At 42.1% G+C, this 23,543-nt stretch overlaps 2 protein-coding genes across 3 annotated transcripts in view; one reads left to right on the top strand and one right to left on the bottom strand.

Moving 5' to 3' along the window:
- sipa1l3 (signal-induced proliferation-associated 1 like 3) overlaps positions 1–9,817 on the bottom strand; it is a 65,787-nt gene extending 55,970 nt beyond the window's left edge. For both annotated transcript variants that reach the window (XM_020636103.3, XM_020636104.3), the window contains exon 1: positions 9,666–9,817. The gene's annotated coding sequence lies outside the window, so the exon portion shown is untranslated. The remainder of the gene's footprint in view (positions 1–9,665) is intronic.
- Positions 9,818–12,201: 2,384 nt separating this feature from the next.
- The window catches only part of map3k10 (mitogen-activated protein kinase kinase kinase 10), a 32,064-nt gene continuing 20,722 nt past the window's right edge, over positions 12,202–23,543 (top strand). Inside the window, exon 1 of the mRNA XM_020636153.3 lies at positions 12,202–15,166. Within this exon, the coding sequence (XP_020491809.2) occupies positions 14,170–15,166 (997 nt within the window). The 5' untranslated portion in view covers positions 12,202–14,169. The remainder of the gene's footprint in view (positions 15,167–23,543) is intronic.

Here is a 23,543-nt window from a genome sequence, read left to right as displayed (position 1 = left end):
AAATATAGACGTGGCAACCACTGGAAAAACACAGCCCATGTCCACAACCGCGCATGCGAGTGTGTGTGTAGTAGCTACATCCTACTTGGTAGAAATGTGCTTAATGGACTCAGCCGTGTGTATGCTGAGGTGTTTGGGCTGAGAGCAGTGACAAGAGTTCGCAAGGAGAGAGAGAGGTTGCTTGAGTGCATATCAGAGGTGAAGGGGAAAGAGAGGTGTTGCAAGTGTTTGAGCGCCTTTAGGCCACAAAGTGGGTCAACCGGGGTGCGGTGATAGCAGTGACCTTCAGCAGACACATGTAAGCAAAAAAACTGGCCATTGACTTCTCATTTAAGCTTTTTTTTTTCTGCATCTCTTAATCCAACTCATTACTATCACAGGTGATTTGCTCGGGATATAAAACGTCCCTAGAGACAACCACACAATCATGTTTTCAAAGATTCATACACAGTCCACCCTCACTCCCTCTCTCTGGGGGGGGGGGGGGGGGGGGGGGGGGTTGAATCACATCCATTATCCCTTCTATTATGTTTTGTTTTCCCTTTGTTGTTTGATTATCATCAGGGACAACCTTACCTGACACACTGAACCAGACAGTTATCTAATCTCCGCTCGGCTGTAGAGGTAGTGGGGAAAAGACAGAAAGAAAAGGGAGGCCAAAACAAGGAGGGGAAAGAGGAGAAGGTTACACATGGGCTGGCTTTCTTCTCCCAACAGGCCTCCCTTTTGGCCTCCCCCTCTTTCTGTCCTCCCATCCCTCCTCCCCGGTCGAACCGCTTCTCTCCCCTCTGAGTTATCAGCTCATCCGTCTCCTCCTCTCCCACGATGATAACAGGCTCTACTGTTGTGTGGAGAAACACCCAGACTTCTGTCACTTCCTTCTCTCCTCCACTGAGCTACTCCTGTGGGACAGTTAACAAGGCTGTCACTGCTGCACTCACTCCCACACACACATGCAGAGACGCTGCAGGAAGGACAGAAGTTTGTATCACGGTCCAAAGCTACAACAAGTAATTACATTAATGACTGACGTTTCTGACTGAATGAAAAGACCATAAACAAGTGTCACAGCAGTGTAGTGCATGAGCTGAAAGAAACTCGACAGCAGCCATGTGTGCAGAGAAGAAATACTTCAAACTGAAGAGTCCAAACAGCCGAAGAGACTCTCATTATGAAGTGTTTCAAAGGATGTCATCAGCAGAGTTAATTACAATACTACAAATTTAATCAAGCACTTAAATAAACAGCACTGGAAGGCATGCAAGTTCTCTCATGCATGCAGGAGCCCAGGGAACATCTTTACTGAGACTCAGCAAAAAACAGATAACTGTGTGTGTGTTGTGCTGGATGAGCAGAAACTTTATTTGGAAGCAAACGGAGCAGCAGGAGCCACACTATAGTTTCCCTCTCACCACTTCATAGACATCGTCCATGTATAAATGTACAAAGTATGTTAAGAGTTAAGAGTGTGCTATAGACACAGGCTTGGTTTGAGATTAATTTGATAATAGTAATCAATTATAAACTTATTTGAAGCAACACACCCCCATCCCTTAAGTTGTATTGTTCAAACACCCCCAAAGACAGCCTATGATCTTTAAATAACTAAACACTGAACAGGAAACACTAAAAGATGTTTAAAGGTTTACTTACATAGCCATAGCTACACACAGACACAAACTCAAAAACACACACACACACACAGTGGATTACGTACTCAGCAAGATTATTCAAAAAGGCCCCCGAAGATAACAGCTGCATACTGTATGTCTCAACGAAATCCCTAATGCCCCACTCATAAAGAGACTTCACGTATAATGTTCCCTGCCTCAGTCCGTCCCGGTATAAACACATTAGCATTCCATGCAATTTGTAAAAAGTGGACCAAATTAGCTTGTGTGAAAATAGCCTTTAAAATAGCCTCCATCCTGGTATTAAATCTATTCTGAAAACTAGGAGGGGGAAAAAAAATCACTGTTTTTGATTTTGATACAAAACTGGGCCAAGAGGCATTCATGGAATGGCCACATGCTATATTCAATTAGCATTATAACAATGGCTCCAAAGTCAGCAGACATGGCCAGAGATCTGAGCTGCGGGGAGGAAATGGGCGGGAGAATATCTGCATGGATGTATGCATGCCTCCCTCCATACATACCACAGAAAAGCTGACTTTTGATGTGTTTTCCATTCAAAAATGAGATGGACAGAGACAAAGGAATAACCAAAATGTCTCCAAAACATTTGTTTTAAAATTCAGACTCAACCACACACACAGGAGGTAGTGTGTGTTTGTCTGTTGGTGTTTTCAAAAGACAAGCCGGTCACTCAAAGAAAAACATCCTCAGTGACAGAGGAAAGGGGAAACATGCAAATCTATCTACATGTTTCCTGATGGTGTTTGGAGTTACGCCCTTATCTCCAACGGTTTTATTTTATTTTCCAACAGCAGTTGGAAGCAGCTGTTCTTCTCTAGTGACGAAGATGAGTAAATACTAAATGATCCCAACGATGCTCGGGCAAGAACAAGTCCAGGATATCAGCTGCATCTAAATCGTGTAGACATTTTCCTGAGCTTTTGAAAGAATGATTTTACTCATGGGCCGTTGACTGGCCGTCACTCTGCGTGACTGATCTCTGTAGTATGAGCCCACTTCTCTCCTCCTGATGCCTTTTGTCTGATTCATAGCAACACTCATCCTCACCACACACTCGCATCCTCCTCAGTGCATACTCACTTCCTATGCGACTGCTTGACCTCCAACAGGCAGCACAGAGAGCCAGAAGGCGCACAGAGGTCTGCGAGCGCCTCCAAATAAAACACAGATGGAATTTCACATGAGGTGTCTGTGAGGGCTACAAAGATGCTTTAATGGCTCTAGAAAGACACAAAAGTGTGATCATGCACACATATTAGACAATGAGCAATTGACTCATTGTTTGAATGTAGTGGGTTGAATCTTTGTTGATCTGGTGATTCAGGCTACTAACCAAAAAAGAAGGAGTTTGAAACTTCCTCATTCCTGGTGAATGATTTCAAACATCCGGTCATTTTATTCACAAATAAAAAATTAAATATGATGTGAAAGTAGAGACATTCAACCTTCTTCTTAATGGGAAGAATATAACCTGGAAAAAAAGGGGCTTGGTTTACCTTAGAATGAGCATTGTATGTTTACAAAACATCTCCTCTGCTAAAGGCCCTGTCGTTGTTTCTAAACAAACACTGGCTTTTGAGAAGACACAATTTTAAAAGGAGTTTCAGTTTCACAGCCACTGCAGGTCAAATGTAGTGATTGATTGATAGATTGATTAAATAAATGCTTCTTTGTCTGTTAAATGTTGAAAGTATGTGAAAAATGCACAATGAAATACCTCAAAGTCCAAGGCGACGTCTTGAATGATTCACACTGTCTGATAAAAAGTCTTAACCCCAAAGACTTAAGTTTAAACCTGAGGAATTTCACCAATTTTTACTTAAAAAACACCTACTACTTCAGGCACTCCTCCACTTCATACAACTGCACTTTCTTTGTATTTTATTTAGTCTTGTACTCTAATCTTACACATAACTGGTTTTTAACAGGTTTGTGTTTTTCTTGCTGTCGTGTGCCGTTTTTAACCATCTTGCGTCATGTCTCTATCATGCATCTTGTCTCTTTGCTTTTGTGTTATGTTTTTTTAGTCTGCCTGATTTGAGGAGAACAGCATTTCGCTCCCATGTATGCCGACTGACAGTTTTGTGGAAGTGACAATAATTTGAATCTTCCCACAGCTAAGCCTACAGCAATGTTGTTTCTAACTTGTTAGGCTTGTAATGGTCAAGCTCATGTGGGCTTTGGGTGCAAAAGGTTAATTACTCCTCTTCACTCCATAAAAACAGATGGATACAGGATCAGCTGTTTCTCTTCATACCGGATTTCCTATTTCCAGAGCGTTTCTGCTATGTTGGTGTATAACAGAGCTCTTTGTTCACACACACACAAACACACACACCACCTGTCCACCCTGTGTGTAAAGCTTTAGTCAAGGACAAACTTGAAGCAGGTGTGACAACACACTCTGCTTTAACGCAGCAGACAAACTCAACTCCCATGTCACAAGAAACAAAGTGTAGGAAGCATAAAGGAAATGAAGACATTACAGAGAGAACGATGGCTGCTGCCCTTCTCAGCTGCATGACAATTCATATTAATGAATATCTGAATGCTTTGGAAGTCTCTGGAACAAAGACAGTTCCCAAGAGATCTGATGCATGATTTGTTCTTGTTCTATCAGTAACAGTCCTTTACAGCAGAGCACTGAAACACCATTTAACACCATCAGTCCCCTTTTGAAAGAGCTGTATAGTGAGAGAAACATTATAAAGGGAGGGGGGGGTGACAGATAAGAGCTCTTAATGTTATGGAAATGAGCACATTTAGTGCTGCTCAGGGACTGAGCGGGTCTGCAGCCACTTTTTGGCAGTGATTTCCTATTCTTCATGGCCTTGATTTCAGTGTGAGGATTGCGAATAACCCAAACAGTCAGGACTGGTTTTCTTAAAGTATTCTCTGTGAAAACTCTCATTTCAATAAACACTCATCCAAGTATTCAAGCAAAGTACCGACATTTTGTTAAGTGGAAATCCATTTGGAAGTCTGGAGAGTGACTTCTGCTTTTACCTGCTAAATGGACAGCCATTGTATAAATCCCTCTTTATGTACAGCACTTCAAGACATCAAGATGTCTAAAGCCTTTTGCAGGGAATGTATATATCTACTATAACCCTGTCTTAAGCTTAGTGTTAAATCGAGCCCTGTTTAAGTGTGTTGTGGTTGTATGATACCGCTTTCCCTCTCACTCTCTGCCTCTGCTACCAGCGCTGACCAGAGGGAGAACGCAGGCCGACCTGTGGCAAGAAAGGCCTCCTCAACATCTGTGTTTATCCTCGAGCTCAAACCAACAGAGCTATATTTACCCCGGTCAAACATACCCAGCAGCACAGAGAGGAATCAGGAGTGTAAAGACGTAGCTTTGGACATTTAATATAGAAACCAGCTAAAACTGAATAGATCCAAACCTCATAGAAGATAGACAACTGCACGCTGGCAGCATCACGGTTTGTGATTCTCTGATTCATCCACTTCCCTGAGATGAAGATGGAGGTTGGTAAACAACACCCTTAGGGAATTTGACCTCAGCGGGAGTGAGAAGAAGATAAAGAAGAGGCAGCCTCGATACATCAACTTCCTACCTAGCAAGTGTTTTATAGCCGCACAGTAGGCCGTAAAGCAGAGACTCATTTCAGCAAACATGGAGTGCTCTCTTCTTTCTGTAAATCTCTGACCTCTTGACACTGCCATGCGGGCTGACTTATGGATATGACCCTCACGGGAGGCAAATAGATCAAAGAGAGCGGGTTCAGGAGGAGGGGGCTGCATTACTGTTGGTGGTCTAATGCTATTTCATCTTGATATGTACACCTGCACTCTGACTAATACATGTGCATGACGCAGGTCTCCCAATTTCATATTCAACCCCTATTTGACCCTTTTATGAGGTTGTTGTCAGAGGTTCATCCCTTGAATCAAAGTAAAAAAAACACCCTCAATTTTTTCATTACTGCTGTATTTTAAGATATATTTAAACAACCCCTACCACAGATCCTCAATGTATACAGTACATCCGAATACAAATATGCTACCTCTTGTGCTCCTGTTTTCAGATATGCAGCGATAGCTTTCTCAGTTCAAAGAATCTCTCATCTACTACTGTGGTGCAGGTTCGCCTCTAAACCACAGAACCACAATGTTACATAATTTTCAAATAAAATGTTTCAGTTTCTCTCCGCATCCATGCTGGCTCTCGCCCACACACAGTTCTGTTTTCCATGCTTCTCTCTCTCTTTTTCAGTGGATAAAATGTGGCTTAAGTGTAAACAAAATATATTTTATTTATCCAAAATCTTCAGGAGTTTTTGCAGCAATGTGGCCATATCTCGGATCTGCTTCATTTATTTGAATTAGAATACAAATCAAAGACATTCAACTTAATTTCTTTTCTGTTTTGCTTGTGTTTTCAAATGAACTGTGGTTCTAATTAATACCTAAAAACTTGAATTGCATTTCAATTAATAATATGATAGAATATTTGAGCTCTCTTGATTTGCCCTGTAGGTTGATAAAGAAGGTTGGGTCATCTCAAAAGGTGGTGGAGGGCAATAAATAACTTTGAGGACACAGCAAACCCTTTCCCTACAGTCCATAAACGTTCTGCATTTAATACTAGCTAGGAGGAGGCTGTGACGCCTGGTGTGATGACGCGTGGTGACCCTCTCAGATTAACCGCTGACATGGGTTGAACCTGCGCGTCACAGTGTTGATTTAAAAGGAGAATAAGCGACAGCATGAGGCAGCAATAAACAAGGACAGGGAGAAATATAGCTCAATGAGAAATGAATGTCAGCGGCACAAAGTGGACGGGCCAAAACACAATTGCTGGAATCTGTTATCTCAAATTGAAGACCATGCTGCATGTTCAAAACGCACACGCATGCAGACAGACGCAAACATCATTGTGCACCTTGACATAGACCAGATGGCATAAGGTAGCAGCATTCTTCTCCCTCTCTGTTACCTGTCAGGATATACTTGATATCTGTGATATATGTTGTTTGAGATGTTGGAGTGTGTTCTTTTGTACACTGAGAGCACACAATCGTTCATTCCTATAACCTTAAAATAAAAAACTTGTCAAAAGGCTTTTCTTTCTAAATGTACAAACAGCTCAACTGCTGACAAGGTGTTACAGTTGGGGGGAAACAACAACTTTCATGCTTTTAAAAAACATTGAAACAGACACACGTGTTTTTTCATCAAACAGATGACTATAAGTGCATGTGTAAAAAATCCTTGTACAGAATGATGGAACGGTGGGGGGGGGGAATAAAAATCACACAACAGATGAGTCACTTCTGTCAAGATAAAACATGGTGATTCAATGTGATGTTACAGGCTAAATAACTCAGGTGGCCCATGTTCACCTCTGTCTTTGAAGACAGGATCCTTTATTCCCGCAGAGGTTTGCTATGAAACACAGAAAGCAGTTGCACACAATCTTAGATGGTCCTCAAGATCACAGACATAAATCCTAGTTATCTGATACCCAGAGGAGCCAACAACAGGATGACTGCTGTAGGTACCTTACAACTATGAGAAGCAGGTCCAAAAATGTGAAATGAGTCAGAAAGATATGATACAATGATGAAACAAATCAAAGTTTTTAGACAGATGTTTTGAAGCAGGCAAACGGTTCCACAATTGTGTGGTTTTTGCTAAACTAAATCTGGAAAGAATCTGAGGTATGAAGCATATTTTTAAAGTTTAAGAAAAAGTCTAGTTCTAATGTGAAACAGAAAAGGTCCAGTTGAACGAGAGAAACTGGAACTTGAAATGTACTCCTTTATGTCTTTTTGAAGAGTAAAACTTTTTCAACCAAAACTCAAAGTTCATTATTGATGGATCTGCTACGTTGTTGAATGTGATTTCTTTTAAATGTCTTTCATTGACTTGAATCAAGTGAGGTAGCCTCAGGCGTTGAACCTGGAGAGTAACATGCCATTGGCTGGTAAATTGGCCTTCCTGCCACACATCCGAAACAAAAAACAACACAGAAAACAATGAATGAAGGACGAGACGGTGCATTTTTTGTTGTTGTTGCTTGCAACTTTAGAAACAAGACACTCAAATGAGAATACAAGGAATATAAAGCATACATGGATGCAATGTTATTTTAATAGCTCCATTTTTGTCGGCTCATTGACTGACAAGTGAAAATTAGTTATCCGAATAGCAGCATCACATCACATGCCTCTCTGCGGCCCATATAAACCCAGATGTAAATAGTAAAACTATAACCCCATAAAATCATCATTTTATATGACTATGGTAAGCACAACAAAACAAGATCCACTGCTTTCTTTTTCAAGTCTCAAGCTCCAGTTGTTTTCAATATATCCAACATAAACAGCTGGCAGGGACATGCTGCTGCAGTCACTCATGTAACAAGTCATGCTGAAATACAAGCGTACTGCACTCGTTTTATGTCAACTATTTATCAAAAGAATGTTTTGCTTTGGCAGACAGGTAGAGAGTAATGAAAGAAGGCAGAAGGGGAGCATTTAAAGTGATTGTGTATGTGAAATTGTTATTAATTTGAAGCATTTTTAAATATCTCAAGACTCAAATTTCTCTCAGGGAACTTTAAACAGGGTGCATTGTGTCACTGACTTTTGCAGTCTGCTGCACAGCATTTCATCAAAGAAACTAGATTTACAATATGGAGAACCACACCTGAATTATTCAGCAGTAACTTCCCAGTTCAAAACTGTGTCGGCCGATTTCAAATCAAGGTAAACACAGGATTTCCTCACTGTACTGCAAAGGTTCGCCATTGCCATGCATGCTCAACACTTGTGCTGCTACAGACTGTTAAGCAGAAGGATAACCCGGGCTACACATTAACACATCATTCCTAGATTTCCCTGTAATAATTATTCCATTAGTTCCAGATGAAAGGAAACGAGCGTAAATGAAGCCCAGAATATGTGCAGCGCTGCCATGCTCTGCAGCTCATGCACGACAGATCCATCATCCTGATCCTCGACGTGTCATTTCCTGAGGGCTGGGGGATACAGCAGCAACACGGGGGATCTCTACGAAAGGAAGACGACACACCGAGGCATCATCACCTTCCCATTCAGTATACACGCTCAACTGCGCACACACACACACACACACACACACACACACACACACACACACACACTTGCAAACGAAGGCATGTCTACAAACATTACGCACTTGCAAATCCAATGTGCAAACGTCTTATGACAGCTGTACAGAGTCTGCACCTCCAACCACATAGATGCACGATCAAATGTCATTATCGGAACATATTTTAAAAAAACATGTTGCATGAACTATCACAGAAAACAAGTTTCATTTCCAACTATTATAACACTGATGTTTAAAAAAAAGAAAAAAGAAAAGAAAAGGAAAAAAAAGGACAAACTATGCCTGTGTGTGTTGCCGGACAACCAAAACAATCCCCATGCACCTCATTCTTAAACAAATCTTCTGCCAAGGCAACTTCCGATTTGCAGCACAACTACTCGAAATTCAAAGCTCGTACAGGCTAAACTAAATGGCTAGCACTGTTCCCAAACAAAGCTCCCATTGTCTGGAACTTGTAGTCTTACCGTTTTCTCTTGGCCCCTTACAACTGCGATTAGCTCAGGTACGAAAAACTACAAATCCGAAGACTACCAAGCACTGTGAGCATGCGCATTGAGACGTTAATGATCAGGAAGGTTGTGGAATATATTGGTAGTTAACGCATTTGTGAGAGTAGCGGCGTATTTAAAGCTAATTATATATACCCTGTTGAATGACCGGAGGTCGAAGTGAAGCACTGAGACGGTGTGGACGGTTTTAGTGAGTACTCAGGCTGAAGGCTGAGCCGTAGTAAATCGCCTGCTCCCTGCATTGACTGAAGTTGGTCGGCTCGGCTCTGTTTGCATTTCTCGCCAACGTTTACTTCACTCGTCACTTTTCGGCGCTTTTTGAATCCCACACACTCTGCAACTGAAACTGTCCACGAACAAAACACCGGAAAACGCTTACCTTTCTTTTTCGTTTCCCTTGTGTTTCCAGTCTACTCTTATTCCCTTAAAAATGTCTTTCCAGTCATTTTTGGAAACACTCCTTCACCGACGGTCGGGTGCCTGTTCACTGAGCGAGACGTCGTTAAGAATGCTCACTGAAACCACGGCGAAGCTGCGCCCGCACAATCACTGCGCATGCGCAGCTCCGGTTGGCGCAACCTACTGATAGTAACACACAGGGGGCGGCAGACTACTATCAGCCTACTGAGACTGTGGACACTAGTACACATCGTTTTAATGACCGTCTGGTAAAAGTGAGTTTCCTTTAAATATCAAAGAAACTGGAAACTGCAGCTGAGAAAAACAGTAACCAAATGACATTAGAAAAGCATTCTGTTTGTTTATTATGCTGCATGACCATCATTTCAATATGTATTGCCTACTAATTAGTCAATAGCACCGCCTTGTGGTTACTACAGTAATACATTATTTGCCTTTTAATTAGGTAGGCTATTATAGATTATCAGGTTAAAAAAAGTGAATCATTTTTCAGGACATCGTTTTCTCAATTCTCTATCAGATTCAGAGGACCTCATTGTTGGAACAATTTACCCAATCATATTAGAAACAGCACCAGCCTCAACTTATTTAAAAAACAAACCATTTATTTCCTGCTTGGCCAATTAACCCATGCGCCATCATAATCGTTCTCTGCCATATTTTCCTTTTTCCCCTCTTCTTTAATTTGTCTCTTGTTTTGCTTTCTTTTACACCTTATTGAGTATGCTTTCTTGTTAGCTTTCTTGTTTTTGCTTGGACTACATTAATAGTATTTCTCTGTGTTACATGTTTCTCTTTAGGAGGGCCACTCGACAAGCCCATCTGGGTTTATTTGGCTCCTCCAGCACATTTCTTTCAAAATGTATAGTTTGTTAATTAACTAATCATTATGTACTGTCTGTTTTTGCCATTGATCTATTATGTTTATGTTTTTTTTTTGTGCAATAAATAAAAAAATAAATAAACAGGTTAAATTAATTGTGTAATTTTACAATACAACACAAATGCTATTGTGCGATCTTTACCTTTTACCAATGGTGGAAAGAAAGCTATAGGCCTACGTTTTTTTTGTTGGTAGATATAAAACAATATTGTACAAATATATGTTGAATACTGGGCCATTCCAGGAGTAATGGGTAAATTTAAGCAGTATTTCATGTGTGCTGTATTTGCTTCACTTGGACTCCTAATACAAAAAAATCAGTGGCAACAATTACCATACAAAGTGACAATTGATTGGGCAGTAAATAAACATACATAATACACTTTTTAAAAAAAAATCTTACATGTTCATATCATGAAGGCAAAAGTTATCACATGACACTTAACATTCATGTGTAGCCTTAAAAAGAAATAAAAAAAAATCCACCCAACTATTCCACCATTAGCTGGGAGAGTGTTGACAGCAGAGGAAAAACAAAAGGAAGAAACCTTAAGAAGTAGCTGCTGGAGTGCAGATGCAGAGACCTCTACAATGACCAGTTAGTTAAAAGTCCAATACAGTGTATCTAAGTGAGTATAGATGAGAATGAAAATAGTCAACTATGTTCACATTGCACTAAGGTGAATGTAAGTTTCTTAGCACTGTCACTTTCTGAGAATGAACACAGCCATTGAACCACCAAATGCATGTGTTACACTTTTTTCCCCACCAGGGGTCAGCGTTGCCTAAACCTTGTATTACCTGAATTACCTTTTGATGGGTTTTATTTTGAAACACATTGTAATTCTTTCACCATATTATGTTTATAGGTGAAATAACAATTATTGTTATTATATTAACACAGTTATCAGTGTGTGTCATGTCATTTTGTCTCAGTAAATCAAATGCAATCTAAAAACATCATATCATTCACCACTTTATAATGCTTTTTGTGTAAAATCCAGGGAAATTGTTTAGCTGACTGTGCTGTATCTGGTCTTGAAAGCCAGACATCTCTTCTGTTGAATTTATTATTTTACAGAATTTACCAGTTTGGAATAAATAAAGTAGCCAACATCTATCTATCGGTCTAAAAAAAACCCATTTATGTCGTTGTTGTTCTTGTTTAGGCTGTATGATTCCGACACCGACAAATTGTCAAACATACTCAATTCCTGCTCGTAACAGGGCTGTTGCTCTGACCTTTGTCCCCTGAACGATCAGACGAGGGAAAAAGCTATACACATTACTATGTAATAGCAATAAAGAGATCACCAAATGAATGATAACCTTCATGCAACTGGAGTACAATATGGTAGCTATATCGTGGGTGACACTAATCCTTTTCCTTTTGATGGTTATGTTGCTAATTATTTACTTTCATTGGCTGCCAGAATGATGTAGGTCAGCAGGAGATCCCTCAGAAACTACATTACCCACAATGCAACCGCACATCCTCCAGCTTCGTTCCAACCAGGTTCCAAACAGTCTGTAGCGTCCTCTTCTCCGCTCTGCACGCCGATCTGCACTCACGTGATGGGAGTGAGTGCGCACAGAGCCTGCGTGCTTCGACCATCCGTATGTTGTGTAGATCGGCGACAGAGGAAGCAATAGCAGGTACGTGTGCGGACTGCACCCCCGGTGTGTTTGGATGCAAAGTCAGACCAGCAGACTGACAGTTCGCCTCTGTGTTTCGAAATGTCACTGCCCTTTTCTTGAGATAAAGCCCGTTTGAATACAACGGACCCCCGGACAGCTGGCTGAGCAGCACGAACTGGGACTCCCCGGAGCATTTGTCGACAAATTGGGTTACTGACCTGGATGGTCCCTCTTCTTACTTGGATGAAACCACACGCCCAAGCAAGCGACGGTGTCTGTGGATGTTGCTGCCTTCAGTGTCCAGGTTAGGTTACAGTATGCAATAATAGTACGTATTTAAAGCTGTTCGAGCAAGGAGACGAAAGCATGGGACTGGAAACCTACAAAATTGTACGGGCTTAAAAAATAACCGTAGCCTATATTATTATTATAATTATTATTATTCATATTATTATTCTTATTATTACGTTTATTACTGTTATTATTATTAACACAGGGTACGGATCTTTTGATAAAGGAAACATGGAGACTGTGTGGATCTCTTCATCGCCTTTATTTGGCTGGACCAGAGCTACTGTAATGTTGCAATGCCTTCACGCAAACCTCCGCTGACTCTTATTTCCCACCTTGTTGCCGCCGTGTGATGGTGTCTGTCTCTTAAATAAGTCGTGGACATTTAGAAAAACTACCCTGCTAAAGTAGGATATATTTGTACCCCGCGTGCTGCAGGATAATGAGAAATGCTGGCATCCCTTTAATGTCTCCGGAGAAGAAGAGTTTCTTTTGTAACCGAGGGCTCGTCACCATCACAAATGTAGCCCAGCAGAGGCGACTGAAGCAGGCCGCTGCACAGAGACGGGGGCGGGTTTGTTGTGCTGAGAGTCTCGGCTGCTGGATGCTGAACATGGTGCCACTTTCCTGCTCTGTATTGAATACCTGCCGACCAGGCGTCGTCCTCTTTCTTTAATTCCCTCAGCTGTCTTTTTTTTTTTAAATGGACAGGGCTTTTTTGTTTGGAGGTATTCAGGGACGTTGAACCGGCTCACGAGTGGCCATGCATGTAGGATTTACTCTGGACTGGCTTGAGGGGATGTAGGGCGAATATCCAGCGGATATTTCCATACACACACACACACACACACTTCAGAGGAGGAATCAGCCCGTGTTCATGGAGATGGCAGGCGGGGGAGGTGCTTCGACGCTGGACTGGATGAGAAAAAACGAGGACCCCTGCTCAGAGGATTTCAAACACGGACTGCAGTTTTAATTCGAAGCTTAAGTAGTCCATATTTCTATCGCAAATTAATCCGTTGTGGCTTTATTATCACTTCAGTGTCTCTGTGGCTCTCGGAGTGAGGACACGGGGGTTTGAATGGGCTGATATGTGTTTATTGAGTTAGAAGATTCAAACTGAAATCATGAGCCCAGATTTACTTTTATTTTTTTTAAATTCAGATGATCTGCTCTTACATGTAACAACAACGTAGTCACTTTTTGAAGTGAGTAGGTTAAGCTTTTGTTAACTGAGAGAAAAATGAGAGTAAACATTTATGGAACGAGGAACTTTTTACACTGAAGACATCTTTCTAAATGATCGTTGGACCTGCGGCTTCTGAGACACACGTCAACATCTGGGGCAGCTTTCTATAAAACACAATTGTGGAAACAGTCAGTTGGGTTTTTGGAGGGGGGGTGGGGGGGGGGCTTCACTCAAGGATCTATATGACCTGCTGAACATTGTCCCCGAGTGAACCTGCCTTTGGGAATACATGTTACTTACACACTCTGTATCAACAGCACAGCAGCAACCGGTGACAGGATTTGGCACACTTTCAAACGGGCGATGTGGTGACAGTGGGGAGTGGTCACAGCCTCCTCTGATCCCCTCACCCACCCGCCCACTGGTGGTCGAGGACACCTCGTCTCTGTAGATGGGCCCTGTATGGATTTTGTGCTTGAGTTGACAGAGGGCAGGCCCACCGAGTCAAACAGCAGTCAGGCTGCCATGAACCCATACGGCAGAGCGAGCAGCACAGCGGCCCCCCTGTCCTGCACCAGCTGTGGGGGCTGCTGCTCTCCGCCTCCCCCTTGTCTAATCCCACCAGGGCCCCCTTCTTCTTCTACCTCCTCCATGCCTCTAAATATGACCCCTCCACCACCAATGTGTCCGGCCCCTGCCATGCAGGAGGAGAATGGAAGCAGCTGGAACTCCTCCACTATGTCTTCCTCAGACTCTCCGGACTCCCATCCTGGTCACCGCTGCAGGGGCAACAACCCCAACCCCTACTGGACGGCGGTGTTCGACTATGAGGCAACAGCAGATGAGGAGTTAACCCTGCGGCGTGGGGACCTTCTTGAGGTCCTCTCCAAAGACTCCAAAGTGTCCGGGGATGAGGGCTGGTGGACGGGGAAGATCCAGGACAAGGTGGGTATCTTTCCAAGCAACTATGTTACAAGAGGGGGCTCCGCCAACTACCAGCAGCTGACTGCAGGAGGGCTGGTGGCAGGCAGGGTTGGTGATTGTCCCTTGGAGATAGACTTCTCAGAACTGCTCCTGGCTGAAGTGATTGGAGCTGGAGGATTTGGGAAAGTGTACAAAGGAGTATGGCGGAGAGAAGAAGTAGCAGTTAAGGCCGCCAGGCAAGACCCAGATGAGGATATAAGTGTCACAGCAGAGAGCGTTCGACAGGAAGCCCGGCTCTTCTGGATGCTCAGGCACCCCAACATAATCACTCTGCGGGGGGTCTGCCTGCGAGAGCCCAACCTTTGCTTGGTAATGGAGTATGCCAGAGGGGGGGCTCTGAACCGAGCGCTCGCTGGAAAGAAGGTTCCTCCACGTGTTCTGGTGAACTGGGCGGTCCAGATCGCCACAGGAATGGATTACCTGCACAACCAGGCCTTCGTACCCATCATCCACAGAGACCTCAAGTCCAGCAATAGTAAGTACAAAATACAATTGTGACTTATTCTCTGTGTGAATTGCCAAGCAAGGCCCTCAGTCGAGTCCACAGCTTCGTACCATGTCCAGCCCTGGTGAACAGCAGGTTACTGTGTATTGTTGAAATATCTTGACGACACGTAAGACAAGAGACAAATTTACACTAAATTAACAATAAACGACAAACACTAAAGAAATTGAACAGTGGCAGCTTTAGCACCCATGTCACCAGCAGAGCAGCACCACAGGAAGTTTTAAAAACAACTGAATATAATTTATATCAAAACAATTATGTGCAGTAAATCATATCTTTATGAAGGTTATGATTTTTGGTTTGTGTTGAAACTATAAGTTCAACTTAGTTGACATTTTAGAGCTTGGAGAGTTTATGTTGCTACTGACTTATATTGTGTTACACTGAAATAACAATTGTGGTAGATGAACAGAATAAGTGGTTCTGGTTCTTTTTCTTTTATTACGAAAACGAACATTTCTTACATCATGACGGTATGGTTAATGGCAGAACTGGTGCACATGACTGCATTAGTTTAAAAAAAGGTGGCCCTTCTATAATAACAGCAGAGTGTAATTCTTTAAGAGGGTGTATTTTGTAAATAATATAAGATGAAGTGCACTTGTGACAGAGATATTGACACAAGGTGGGAATAATATGCCAATATTATCTAAACAAAAAAATGCCTATGGCAACAGTGGTTTTAAGGTTAACAATCTAATACAAGCCAAAAAAAAAATTAAAGGAGCAATTTGTAAGATATCTACTGAATTCAATCATAAAATGACAATACTATATATATCATCAGACACTAAGAAAACATGCTATGTTAAAGTACTGACTTCTCTGACAGCAATGCAGCAGCCATGTCCTCCTCCTAGGTTTCATGCGGAATGGTCTGTAGTTGTTTTGACCTGAAGAGGTTGCCGTTATCGAGGCAACCCTACACGACCTTTTTGGCCCCTTGGTATGCCAGGCAAACTCCAAAACAACAGGTGTTGCAGCGATGGAAACGGGCAAGCCAACTGGTTGATATAACTGATTCTACCTGACCTAAAAAGCCTCTGCATTTTTCTAATAAGCTCCATGACCACAAACGTGGAACAACTAGGATAAATATTGGAGATACTTTTGTAAAAGAAAAGGAGAGAGGTTAGAGCACAGAAAGACCGATGCAGAGCTGGCTAAACACTGAAGCTTGTTCACCACATGGCAACCTGTGTGCACATCGACAGTCTGTCGGAGGGGGCGGGGGGGAAACAGCTCTCTCCAATGTTTTGAATTTGGACTTGTCAGAGTTACATATTGCTCCCTTAAAGACTCAAACATACCTTTATAAACAGTTTTTGGGGAATATGCATAATGTTTCTCTGACTGAGAACCAGACAACAAGATGGATACCTCTTGCCTGCCTGAACTGTGAATATGACGCTATAGCCAGGAGTTTATTAGCTTAGCTTAGCAAGAAGATTGGATATTGGTGTGAAATGGGTTTTTTTTATGGGTGGTCATGTTGGACAATATCCTAGCCAAGTGTCTAAACGTTTTGGTCAAATGTGTTAGTCAGCAAGTTAAAGACGTTTGTACCCTACTGAGTCAGGCAAAGTGTTTCCCTTCCTTCATTCTTTTTTTCTAGGTTAAAATCTAAAAAAATGTTTGTCAAACTCTAAGCCAAAATGTGTTATCATATTTCTCAAATGTTAAACCTCTGCAAAAGAGCCTGTTGTGATATGTTGGTGTATTGATTAATTGTCCCACTTCTAACATTGACCTGTCTGCTGTCCAGTCAAATCTATTACTCTCTCCAATTGACCTTTGGTAAATCCACTGCCACAAAAAAGTGGACAGTTAAGAGAATCATTTCATGACATTACAGAAATGCTATTATTAAGTTCAATCCCTGGATATTAATAGATAGGTCTTCCTGAGAGCTGGTACTGGATGTGAAACTTAAATTGAACCCAGCAGGACGGCCTGAGTCCTAGAGAGCTGGTCTCTTTCTGCCATCTTTTCCCCGTCATCCCTCTCCGCATCTCCTCCTGCTCTTCATCCTCATCCTCTTCCTCCTCTTTCCTCCCCTCCTCAAGGAGAGCAGTTCTGCTCTGCAACTCACTGTGCTATTTTTGGTCCTTTGTGCTACTTGCTGTTTAAAGACGCAGTTGCAGTTGTTGATGCATCTAACAAATGACACACAGTGCACATCAAAGTGCATTTTTTTGAGTGTGTTTTTCATATACTGTATATGTGCAGGTCAGACTGTGTGCGTTTATCCTAAGTGACATGAGTGATGGGGGAGGGAGTGCACAAATATGGGTGGAGTGTGCAGGATGCTGACTGAAGGCCTTTTAGCTCTAACACAGTCAGTGCTGATCTTCCAAAAATGCTTCCTAATCTTAAATCCCCCTCTTCTTCCTAATATTCTCTTTTTTTTTTTCAAACTTTTTTTTTATCATGTCTCGCTCTTTACCACATGAACCCTTCTGCTCTCCCTCCTCCCTTATGCGACTTGTAAGAGATGCTGAGGATCAGACGTGTATTGGACAGCAGAGCCCTGGCAACAACACCATAACGCTGCCTTTCCATGGTGACATGGGCTCTGCTTCTGTGTCACTGAGTCATACAGCTGCTAGCTGCTTTGAGCTGCTGCGCAAAATGTCAGTCTCCCAATTTAGAGTATTGTCTGTGTGAAAATAGCTACGCAAGACATGCAAGAATGTCATTGTTTTTACCCTGATTGACGAATCTTTCTGAAAATGTGTGGTGCCAATAGTTAAGTACGTGATTAGGCTGTTACTCACACTCTTACTGAGAGAAGTTAGTGTTAGACTGGCGATGGAAAGAAGGCTAGAGGACAGAGGCAGGGAACCAAGAGATTCTGATCATTTATGTAAAGATGCAAAACACTGTAAATATACTCTGTCCAAATGTCACAGAATTTGACATTGCACTTGATTCAATGGTTCTTTAGACATGAGCAAGACCAACCCACAAGTTGCCTTCCTTCATAGTTTGATTATATGAATCTGAATTAAAATATACAAGGCATTGTTGTGTTTTTGTATCCAAATACTAGAACCCAGCATACTTCATTTTTTTAATCAACACTGGGAGAATAAAAATGGTGCAAGTTAGATCAAAGAGAGAGAAGAGATACATGAAGTAAGTGAGGATACTGATGGGAAACAGTGAGATAGGGAGCGCACGGGGGATAAACAGCGGTTCATCTCAGTTTAGGGTTACACCTCAGCTCATTGTCCAGGTGCGCTGGTCTCAGGTGTCCTCTTCAAACCGCCGACCACTTGGCATCAGCACGGTTACAGAGCGGCTCAGGCCCCCGAGCCTCTCCTCTGTCTCCCATCAGCCGACTTCTTCTGCGCTCAGTAAACATATCTTCACTCTCACACAGAAGCAGGCATCAAGGCAAAACGTGACTGCTGTTAGAGTCAGCGTGTGTTTGAAGCCTTACAAACCTTTCACAGCAAAGGGAAATTATATTTAGCTCTCTGTGATGCTTTTATCTAATTTTATCTTTTTCGCCGAGTTAAAGTTTTAAGGCGTGTGGATGTGTGAGACTGTATTCTGTTTTTTTTTTTAACTGCTGTGTGCGGCTCTCCATCAGACCCAACGTGGTGACTTAGTCTGGGGTAATCTGATTACCATGACCTCCTTAGAGTGATGTCACAATGTGTTTGTAGGTTGGTAGGTCCCCCCGCCACCCAATGGTGATGCCGTACCTGTCACTCTGATCCCGAATCAGCCTCTTGTCTCCCAAAGACTTAAGAGTTCTTTCAATCACAACAGACATAAAAGACGCACATTATGTTGTCTCAGTATTGTTGTATGGGACAAGGACAAATGATTGTATTTTATTGTGATAGAGTTTAACTAGATGGTGATGGAACTAAATCAGATATTACTTATTAATACAACCTAGATTTTATTTATTCATAATTTTGACAAATTCAAATGTCATATATTTCAACCTTGGATGTCTGTGTCTTTGGTCACTAAATGCCCATTTTCTAAAGGCATTGGATATCATTGTCATTCATCGTTTGACAGATAATATTATGTATCTGGGGGGAACGGATGTGAATTTCTCCATAATTCTGGTGAAGCCAGCAGTTAGCATAAACAACTTCCAGGCAAGACTTCCTTTTCAGTGTGGCGTTGCAGCAAGCGGCAACCTCCAGTGATGAGAAATGAAGCCAATGCAGAAGTGCAAAATCCTGCAGTTCGTCGAGTGTCCGCTTGAGGCTGGCTGCAGAAGCACTGGAAGTCACATCGACACCCCATTCAATAAAGGCAATTTCTACAGCAGAAATGAACATGTTTAAAAGTCTGGTTCAAATAACGAAATAGGTCTGATTAGCCGATGCCTCGATCAACACCCACTGTGCAGGGGGATGGATTTTTTGGGATAATTCGTCTGTTTTGATTTTCTGAACGCTAAGCGGTATTCACAATAAGGCTTGAAGCTGACCTAATTGACAGATGGGCGTGGTGAAGTTGTTTTTCAAAAGGCTAAATCACTACCTCAGCTCCAGCTCATAAACTTTTGTTAGGCTGACTGAAGGGAGACATCATTTCCAGCAGGGCCACTGCCATGAGTGGGACTCCAATGACCCCTGCAGTGACAGATTTGTGACATCAGTCAGGCTTCCTCCATTAACATTCACAGTCTATGAGTTGAATAAATCATCGTTAGAATACCGTCAATGGGTGGTTCCTGATAGCCTATAGCGGTTATGTCGCGTGCCCCATGTACGGAGGCCCCTACTCTCTCTTCTCAACATTTCCTGCCTCTCTGAATGAATGATGAATGCTGGGTGAAATATGACTGAAAGCGCCACAAAATGTGAGTAAGTGGACATCGAGATGTTGTTTTCTGCTCTGTTTCATTAGCACTACCAGGATGTGAGACTGAGTCATGGTTCCCATTGAATGTGGACACATGTCACTAAGAATCACTGACACTTAACTTAGAACTCAATAGAAGCCATGAGTCAGCCGCAGGTAAGACAATACTGGTGAGCTGATCACCTGATGCTACCTGCAGCAGGACACCGGCCGGTTTATCTGTATCTGTATGTCTTGTTTGCTACTACTTAAATGTCATGAAGGTTGCCTATATCACTGTGGATATTTGTATACATACAGCTAATATTTGTCCTCCCTTTGAACACCTTTAACATATAATGTCTCCACCTTATTTCAACTCACTAATCAACAAATGACATGGAAGTGGACATGTTATGGTCCAATTTGTGCAGCCTATACATGCTGTTCAAATGTAGATTCAGAGGCCATTATAGACACGGTAATAAAGACACAGACCTGTTGGCATTACCTGCTGTTTTGAATGCTGTAGCTTCAAATAGAAGCTGTGTTTACACAGTAAACAATAATGTGAATGGTGTCTCTAGGCAGGCCTGCTGAGTATGCTGTTTGCCTTGCGGTCCTTTATCAAAAGGCAAGAAAAAGGCAAATTAATATAATAGAGATTATTTTGTCTTTTTTCTTTCAATATGGGTTAATTTACTAATCAAGTTAACATGACATCAGCAAACGGCACTGCACATAAATGCTGTAATACCTAGTTAACAGATTAGCAAGGCTAGATATGGTAAATAGACACTGTCTGAAAAGTCTATATCTGTGGCTTTGTGTGTGTGTGTGTGTGTGTGTGTGTGTGTGTGTGTGTGTGTGTGTGTGTGTGTGTGTGTGTGTGTGTGTGTGTGTGTGTGTGTGTGAGTGTGTGTGTGTGTGAGAGAATAGAGTGAGTCTGTTGAGGAAAGGATTAGAGCGGTGGCCGGTGTCGGCTGCTAATCCCACAGAGACACAGAGCTGTGGAGGCCGAGACTGTGACTAACTAGACTGTGAGCTAGTGATACGGCTGGTACTGGAGAGGATAAGACTGCTATCATCACGAGTCTTTTAGGACGTTGTGTTGAAGTATTTTGTGTTTTGGGATTTATGAATGATATCTATGATGCATGTGTGTAGTAAGTTGCAGAAAGCTACTGTTTTGCACATTCAAACTTTGCCTAGTTGTGTTTATAGATTATACATGACTTCAGTGGTTGTACAGAAACCTAAAACTGTTTGGTGTAACCATTTCCAAGTGTCCTGAACCAACTGCCACAGTTAACATTAGCTTACTCCTATACAACATGGTCATTGATTAAAGTCTTTATATGCGATTTTTCACACTTAAATATAATAGAAATCAAGTACATCCTCTGAAAATAACTCTGTGAGTCATGACTGTCTGCAATGGGTGTAACGCCAGAGTTCTGTGATGCTTTCAGAGTTTTCCGAGTCCTATCTTCAGTTTGTTTACATCGCCGGGACGGCCGGCTGACTCCTCCTCTCGCGAATAAAAGTTGTTTAATTGAGGGACTAGAGAAAAGAAGAATAACATACTGTACTCACTGCTTAACTGTGTTTCTAGATCACGCTCATTTCAGGTAAATTTACATGCAGTGTGAAGATACGAGTGTAATAAAGATCGCTAGCATTAGCATGCTAACACAACAATGCAGCGTGAGTTGTTTAGGTTTCATGCTGGTGCTCAAGGGCGACATCTGCTGGATCAAAAAATTGCATATAAAGCCTTTAAAGCTCCTGTGTGGAACTTTCCCTTTGTGTTGATTTTGGCGCTCCATGTGAATAAAGCAGTAGGCCTACCTCTAATGTCCTTGCTGATCTTGTCCTGGACACGTGTAACTCCTGATTTCTGATGAAAAATCACATCTGATTTTCTTTTAACAGCCAATTGTAGTACTCACTCTGAATCTTTGCTGAGGAAAATGTCAACAAAGGCTTTTTCTGTTTATGGATCATTTCTACGAGGCTACAGCTGCTAACATTATGGTGCCTTCCTGTTATCAACCTGGATTGCTCTGTTTGGGCTGCAGATGTTTTCCTTACTTAACCTGTACTACATTAATATCATCTGTAAAAGCCTAATCATTTTTTAAGGATTAATGATTTAACTTTGAAACTAGTAGTTACAAACATTAAAACCTCTGCAATCCTAACTCTTTTCTAGGTAGCTGCATGTTTACATTTGCAGTATCCACTTTGCTTAATCTTAGTTTAGTTCAATTTAGTATACCTTTAAAGAAAATGTAGGTCTTTCAAAAGTGGACTCCCCATTGGAAGTCCAGTTGTTAGACAGCACTATCACAGGAACAAGCTGTGTTTTCATTTGTTTTTGTTAGGGCATGTCTGCATGTTTGATGCATTTGCAGTTGTAGGCCTGTGTGTGCACGTGGAGGTCGGACAGCAGGGCATGCTGGTGCCGGGGCAGAGAACTCACCCTCCTACTATCACACGCGTACATGCTGCAACAGGGCAACAATGGCCCCATTCTCACACAGCAGCCCAAGACAGAGGAGCAAGAGCAGGACTCACAATGGCAAGAGTCAGTGCAGAGAGGAGGGGGTTGAAGGATGGGAGATACAGAGGCAGCGAGAGGCGACTGTAGGCTGTGAATGACAGAGCGTTCAGATGGATGGAGGCAAGGCAGGATGGGAAGAGGAGCAGAGCAGAAATGTAGTGGCAGTGGCTGTAGAGAAACCCCTGGAGGCTCGGCTGGGAAAAGGAATGGAGAGATGTAAGGGGGAGGGAGAGATGGAGGCAGGGAGAAGTATAAGGGCAGTTTGTGAGGAGGTCAAACCATTCTTCTTTCTCTCAATGAGCCAGCCACAGATTAAGGCTAACAGCCTTGATGGACTGCAATATCTGTCTCTGCTGGCTGTGCACTTCAGACATCATTATCTATCTATCCATCCATCCATCCAAATATATATATATATATATTTAATGACGTAAAATATTATAACATTTAGTCATGTCCACCAGAGAAAGAATCCTCGTGACTTTTAGCTCCATAAGCAGGTTGACAACTGTGTTTCTTTTTCAGCGTTAAATTGCATCAGAAATAAGGAGTCACAATGTTTTGGTGTTTTAAAACACTAATACACCTTCCCATTTTGGATGAATTGCAATAACTTTATATTTCACACTCATCAGGTAAACATTTTAATCTGACTTACACTATGGGTTTGGGACCAGATACCTGCAAGAGAAATAACAATTCCACAGCTCTGATTAACCTTGTGTTTCATGCTTATAAGCGAATATGAGCTTGTTATCATTGTCACCTAAGATGGTAACCATAATGAGCCTGCTAAACATCAGCATGTTAGCACAGTCATTGTGACCATGTTAGCCTGATGATAGCATTAGCCTAAAGCACAGCTGGTATGACTGTAGACTCCCTTAAGCACCAAATGTTTCCTTATGTTCAAAAAAGAGCAAACCCCACCAAAAATACTAGAAAATACAAGATATTTTC

Source organism: Labrus bergylta, chromosome 11 (genome assembly GCF_963930695.1).
Source record: "Labrus bergylta chromosome 11, fLabBer1.1, whole genome shotgun sequence".
In the NCBI taxonomy this organism is placed as follows: Eukaryota; Metazoa; Chordata; class Actinopteri; order Labriformes; family Labridae; genus Labrus; species Labrus bergylta.
Note: the sequence above shows the minus strand (reverse complement) of the source record. Positions and strands in the feature narration are given on the sequence as shown.